General features: G+C 43.6%; 1 protein-coding gene across 1 annotated transcript; it reads left to right on the top strand.

Annotated features, from left to right (window-relative positions):
- Positions 1 to 2,874: 2,874 nt before the first annotated feature.
- Positions 2,875 to 3,482, top strand: LOC125604457 (the record flags this gene model as incomplete). Its single annotated transcript, XM_048774841.1, has 2 exons — positions 2,875 to 3,000; positions 3,156 to 3,482. Coding segments are annotated over exons 1-2 (453 nt in total), but the record flags the coding sequence as incomplete, so codon positions are not given.
- Positions 3,483 to 7,500: the final 4,018 nt, after the last annotated feature.

Raw genomic sequence — 7,500 nt, 5'->3', positions numbered from 1 at the left:
ACGGACGTCCTGTGTGTGCTGACGGACACACACGGACGTCCGTGTGTACTGAACAGACAGCCCACGTGGGCCAAAATCACCCACGGACAGCCAAAATCACCCGAGAAGCCAAAAATGCAAAATTAATATTTTTGAAGAAAGTTTTCTGAAAGGAAACATCAAAAATATGTCAACAAAGAGTTTAGGATGTCAAGTGTTGATCAAAAGTTGCTGTAGACATCCGTTTAGACCACGAAACTCCGACCTTTGTAGCATGCAAAAGACATGGTTAGAAGCAAAAGAAATTTATGAAAATTTACCAGAAAATAGCTTTAACCATCCTTATGAAGCATGCAAAAAATCAGATTCAAATTCGAAGTATTTTTTTTTTTACATTAAATACTCCCCGGAACACAACCAATGTCTACTGGTGACAGACTGAAAAAAAGCGTTTTGTATATATAAGGGGTAGGCACTCTCTTGAGCCTCCTACCCCCCAGTACCCGAACGGTTCGGGTACGTAGTGTTGGACTGTTCGGTCCAACACTATCGAGGGCTGGTTGAGGTCGATGGCCGGATTGTCCCCGGTGAATTTTCCGGGAACTTTCCGGCGAATTTTCGGTGGACCGTTTTGCCCCTAACTTCAAATTTTCGCGCTTGCATGGTCTTGGCCTGGTTTCATCCGTCTTCCAGTTGCTTTTTTGATTACATCTCAAGAGTGGTTGGAAAGATTGATGTTAGCGGGGCAATGAACATTCGGCGTATGAGTGGTGATTGGATAGCTAGTGTTTGTAGGCTCTGTGCTCGCGCACCCAACTACAGACCAACTATCCTCCTCAGTTTCTTCACTAGCATAGTTTTATGCTTGTTGAACTGATCCGGGGCCTGTGTTGCGTACCTATCTGGAAGGAATTGTTAGCTTTGCTTAAAATGTTGTTTGCGGCATCTCCTTCGGTGGGGAAGTCGTGAACACATAAGCCGGCACTTGTGATCCTTGCGTCTTTGCATAGTTTATGCATTGTTCGCAAAGGTGAATAAGCTGTTTGCTGAGATCTCGGTTGCGGAAATATTATGGCGGTGACCCGAAGAAATTCTGTCCCGCTAAGCACGTTTGTCTCCGGACAAAAGATGACGGTCAAGTCTGCGTCTGTTCCCACTTTCCATGTGTTTGCGGAATATGACGTGGTCTGTCCTGATTTATGAATGCTACCTGTTGATCCTGCCAGTAGTCATATGCTTGTCTCAAAGATTAAGCCATGCATGTGTAAGTATGAACGAATTCAGACTGTGAAACTGCGAATGGCTCATTAAATCAGTTATAGTTTGTTTTGTTATAAAACACATGTGGATTGCTAGTAACCATGTAAAGGAAGAACGGACCGTGTCCAGGCCCAAGACCAAGACCGCGTCCAAGAGAGAAAGAGAGAGAGGCGGCCAATGCATTGGACCGACCTTAGATCTTAGTTTTAGGAACTTTCCTTTTCTCTTCATGTTTATCTATAAGAAGTTTTCCTTTTTACTTTAGGATAAGGATTTGTACTATTTCCTTTTATCCATATCTTGTAATCCCCTATATAAGGGAACATTTTGATTAATGAAATACACACACGATTTCCCCATCTTTTACAACACGTTATCAGCACGATAGCCTCTAATTCCCTGAGACCTAAATCGATACCTAAAAGCCTATTACCGGCGACTCTAAGCTAAACCCTAGACGTTCTCCATTGCTCCAAAAGCTTGACATCCTCAAGACCGAACGTCCTCAGCTCCTGATCGCGTCCTCAGCTCGCACACAAGAAGAACGCATCCGTCCAGCAACTAGCTCGCAGCTCGCGTCCGTTCCCAGCTCGCATCCGACTACATCAGCGACCCGATAGGAGGCAGCAAGCGTTCTTTCTCAACAGCTCGAGGTTCTCAGGTGATCCGGTTCTTTACCTCTACAAAACTAAGGTATGAACACAATCTGAGAACATAGAATAAGATCGAAACCCTAATCCATCATTATGGAAATCTTATTCTTGTTTAAACCTTAAAAGAAAAGTACAAGATCAAAATCGACAAAGTCTTAGAACTAGAAAGTTAAAATCGATTCCAAACTAGAACTTGATTGTATGATTGATTGATTGAATCTGAAACCTGGTAAACCCTAATCAAGGAATCGAAACCCTAAACCCTAAAGTTAAAAATCGATTTTAAGATTGCTATTGCTTGTTTGATTTCTTGCCTATTCTTGATGTTTAGGAATGTTAGATTGTTCTTCTTGAAATAATCTAACTAAGAACACAAAATACTTAAGGCCTTGAAACCTTAACATAAGGTTGATAAGAATTCAAAGATTGAAACCCTAGGGATTATGAAAAGAAGTAAGATAAGGTAGATTTTTTTTTACATGAAACCGAATATTGTAATGCATTCACAATTGATCGACCAGCATATAGATCATACAAGTTTAGGTTGTTAGAAAACCTATTGAACCGTGAGGTTCATGATTGATAGCACCATGGTCGTATAGAATTGTTTGAACATCATGAATGCGTAAGACATGTTGTGGCCGAGCTTGTTTATCATGCGGCCACGTGATCATATTATGAACCTAATACATTACATGGTAATATGATTCAGATGTCGAAAATAGCAAACAGAGACTATGCACCCCTCAATCTCTCCGGAGATAACTACTTGCAGTGGGCATTAGACACAAGGATTAGTCTAAAGTCCAAGGGACTCGGTGATACAATCATCGAAGACAACAATGAGAATGAAAAGAACCGATACAGAGCCTTAGGCCTTATGCGGCATCATCTCATTGATGGTCTTAAAGATCAGTACATGACAATCGAGAATCCACTAGATCTTTGGATGGCTTTAAAGAATAGATATGATCACCACAGGATGGTGTTGCTTCCAAAAGCAAGGCATGATTGGATGCATCTAAGATTCTTAGACTATAAGTCGGTGGATGATTACAATTCAGCTCTATTCAAGATTGTCTCAATACTAAAGTTGTGTGGTGAAGAGGTAACCGATAGCATGATGCTTGAAAAGACTATACTACCTTTAATCACTCGAATTCTGTGTTGCAAGAGCAATACAGGACAAAGGGTTTTGCCACATACACTGATCTGATCTCATGTCTACTCCTGGCCGAGGCAAACAATGAACTCCTACTAAAGAGTAACGGAGTTAGACCGGCCGGGACAGCACCACCACCCGAAGCCCATGAGGTTGAGAAGAAGGATCCCAATGAGACATACTTTGTCCAAGACAACAAGAAACCATACGGCAATAGCCGTGGTGGGTTCAAGAGGCGTGGACGTGATAACTCAAACGGCCGAGACGGCTACTCAACTGGCCGGAAAGGAAACCACAATAACCGTGGTCGTGGTTCCAATTACGGCCGGGGTCGAGGCAGCTACGGCCGCGGACGAGGTGGCATATCCAAACCATCTTACACGTCCAACAAGTCTCTATGCCATAGATGCGGGAGTGACAACCATTGGGCAAAGAATTGTAGAACTCCGAAACACTTGTGCGACCTCTACCAAGAGAGCATCAAGAACAAGAATCCGGAGGCAAACATGATCCAAGAAAACGTCATGAGGACAAGGGATATGGGTATGATGCTGACAATGAATCCGACAAGGATAACCAAGATGACCTAATGGATTTTGAGACATCCGATTGTCTCAAGGACTAGTTTTCGAATCACATTGTCTTATTGCTTTACGTTTTTGATTTGGTGTTTTTATTTTATGTAATGGAATTTTAATAAGAAGAGTTTTAAACATCTTATGAAGTCTCTAAAGTTTAGAAATTTTATTTATAGAATGAATGATGAGATGAGTATACTTGTGGTGGATAGTGGCACAAGTCATACAATACTTAGAGACAAAAGGTACTTCATAAATCTCACAATGCAAAGCGCAAAGGTACATACCATTGCGGGTGAGGCTAGCCTGATTGAAGGTCACGGCCAAGCCTATGTGATGATGCCTAATGGCACTCACCTAGAGATCAAAACCGCCCTGTATTCCCCAAGCTCTAGAAGAAGCTTATTGAGTTTCAAGGACATAAGATTAAACGGTTTTCACCTTGAAACATGGGAAGAAGGAAACAAGGAGTTCCTTAACATAATTTCGATCACCAAGGGCAATAAGAAGATCCTAGAGACTATACCCGCAATGCGTACTGGTCTATACTATGCACGGATCAGTATGATCGAGGCAAATGCCTCCGAGCTATTCACTTTATGGCATAACCGGCTTGGCCATCCCGGAACAAGCATGATGCGAAAGTTGATAATGAATTCACAAGGGCACATGATCAAAGGAGTTATCCCATATAAGAATCTCACATGTGCAGCATGTGCACAAGGGAAACTCATTACTAGGCCATCACCAGCCAAGGTTAACAAAGAAACCTTAAACTTTCTGGAAAGGATTCAAGGAGATATATGTGGACCAATACACCCACCTTGTGGGACGTTTAGATACTTCATGGTCCTCATTGATGCATCGACCAGATGGTCGCATGTCTGCCTACTATCCACTAGGAACCTAGCCTTTGCACGGCTCCTTGCCCAAATGATAAGGCTGAGAGCACACTTTCCAGATTTCCCTCTTAAGACTATACGTCTAGACAATGCTGGTGAGTTTACGTCCCAAGCGTTTAATGAATATTGCATGTCCATGGGGGTAAGAATAGAGCACTCCGTGGCACATGTCCATACACAGAACGGCTTGGCCGAATCATTCATTAAACGGATCCAGCTGATAGCCCGGCCACTGCTTATGAAGTCTCAACTTCCGGTATCAGCATGGGGACATGCGGTTTTACATGCAGCAGAACTGATTCGCATCAGGCCATCTAGTGAGCATAGATATTCACCATCCCAACTACTTACGGGTCATGAGCCAGACGTGTCCCACATCAAGACATTCGGATGTGCCGTCTACATTCCAATTGCTCCACCACAGAGAACTAAGATGGGACCACAGAGGAGGATGGGAATATACGTAGGATATGACTCCCCAAGCATTATCAAGTATCTTGAGCCAACAACCGGTGATTTGTTTAAGGCCAGATACGAGGACTCACAGTTTGATGAGTCCACATATCCGTCCTTAGGGGGAGATAACAGCCGGTTGATTCAAAAGATTTAGAATGGTTTAGACCATCAACATCTTGGCAAGATCCTCGGACTAGAGATTGTGATCTAGAAGTCCAAAAGATTATACATCTACAAGAGCTAGCTAACAAGTTGCCAGAACATTTACTGACCCAAATAGAATGACACTATCACACAACCCGGCTTGTAATGCACCCATAAGATTGAACGTCCAAGATGGACAATGTCAAGTGGCTACAGAGTCTAAGCAACGTTTAAAACGTGGTAGACCAATTGGTTCCAAAGACAAACAGCCTCGGAAGTCCAAGAGAGGTGCTGGATCCGAGAGCATCAAAGAAACCGTCCAGGACATAGATGGACCGGTCGAGCCGACCAGGACGGTCGAGCCATGCGTACCGGCCACACCCGATGATCCGGCCGTTCCTCAAAGTGAGGTCCGGGACGCTGGGCTTCACGGGACAGAAGAGCCGGACAATCAAGAGATCTCTATAACCATGTAATGTCCAGGAAACAATGGAACAGAAAAGATATCAACGTTGATGATTTATTTGCATACAAGGTAGCACTTGAGATCATGGATAAAGATGAGGATCTAGAACCCACGTCCATACAAGAATGCATGCTAAGATCAGATTGGATCAAATGGAAAGAAGCTATAAACGTGGAGTTAGAATCATTGAGAAAGAGAGGCGTTTTTGGCCCTATAAGATTGACACCAAGAGATGTCAAACCAGTGGGATACAAATGGGTCTTTGTAAGGAAGAGAAACGAGAAAGGAGAGGTAGTGAGATACAAAGCACGGCTTGTAGCACAAGGATTCTCCCAAAGACCTGGAATAGATTATGAGGAGACTTACTCCCCTGTGGTGGATGCAACTACACTGAGATATCTAATCAGTCTGGCAGTGAAAGAAAACATTGACTTACGCCTAATGGATGTAGTAACTGCATACCTATACGGACCACTGGATAATGAGATACACATGAAAGTTCCAGAGGGCATTGAGCTCAAAGACAAGAAAGGTTCTCGAGAACAACATTGCATAAAGTTGAACAAAGCCTTATATGGTTTAAAGCAATCAGGTCGAATGTGGTACAATAGATTATCCGAGTACCTAGTGAAAGAGGGTTATAAGAATGATCCAATAAGTCCATGTATATTCATAAAGAAGTTTGACAGCAAGGGCTACGTGATCATGTCTGTCTATGTGGACGACCTGAATATTATAGGAACCTCTGGAGAGATTTCCCAAACCGTTGAATGTCTAAAGAAAGAATTCGAGATGAAAGACTTAGGGAAGACTAAGTTTTGTTTGGGATTACAGTTTGAGTATAAAGAGAATGGCATCCTTGTGCACCAAGAAACATATACGGAAAAGATACTCAAGCAATTCAATATGGACCAGGCTCATCCCCTGTCGAGTCCAATGGTCGTGAGGTCCTTAGACCTTGAGAAGGACCCATTCGGACCAAAGAAGCCGGACGAGGAAGCACTCGGACCGGAAGTGCCTTACCTAAGTGCCATTGGGGCCTTAATGTACTTGGCTAGTCATACTAGACCGGACATAAGCTTTGCCGTGAGCTTACTATCAAGGTTTGGTCATGTCCAACCTTAAGGCACTGGAACGGAGTGAAACATCTGTTCAGATATCTGCAAGGAACAAAGATCTCGGTTTGTTCTACACCAACCGGCCAGGAGAGAGCATGGTCGGATATGCAGATGCTGGGTACTTATCTGACCCACACCAGGCTAGATCTCAAACGGGATATGTATTCATACATAGTGGAGCCGCAATATGCTGGCGTTCTACTAAGCAAACCTTAGTGGCCACATCATCCAATCATGCCGAGATCATAGCCATATATGAGGCAAGCCGAGAGCTTGTCTGGTTGAGGAACATGACCGGCCATGTCTTAAAGAGAGTGGTCTGGCCGTGGGACAAGAGAAGGAGGAGCCAACGATCATCTACGAAGACAATGCGGCGTGCATTGCTCAGCTCAAGGAAGGATACATCAAGGGAGACAGGACCAAGCACATCCTGCCCAAGTTCTTCTTCACCCACGACTTGCAGAAGACAAAGGAGGTTCAAGTAGTTCAAGTTCGATCAAGCGACAATTCAGCCGACCTTTTCACCAAGTCTCTGCCTACCTCAACGTTCAGGAAGCTGGTTCATCAGATAGGGATGCGCCGGCTGAAGGATCTTCAGTGATGCCTTCATCAGGGGGAGTATCATGCGTTGTACTCTTTTTCCTGTCTATGGTTTCCATTTTTCCCACCTTGGGTTTTTGGTTTTCCTAGAGAGGTTTTAACGAGGCAACATCGGCCATGGTACTGGCCATAAATGGTTATGCATCCAAGGGAGGTGTACTATTTCCTTTTATCCATATCTA

The sequence above is a fragment of the Brassica napus genome, unplaced genomic scaffold (assembly GCF_020379485.1).
Source record: "Brassica napus cultivar Da-Ae unplaced genomic scaffold, Da-Ae ScsIHWf_559;HRSCAF=839, whole genome shotgun sequence".
NCBI classification, from domain to species: Eukaryota; Viridiplantae; Streptophyta; class Magnoliopsida; order Brassicales; family Brassicaceae; genus Brassica; species Brassica napus.
Note: the sequence above shows the minus strand (reverse complement) of the source record. Positions and strands in the feature narration are given on the sequence as shown.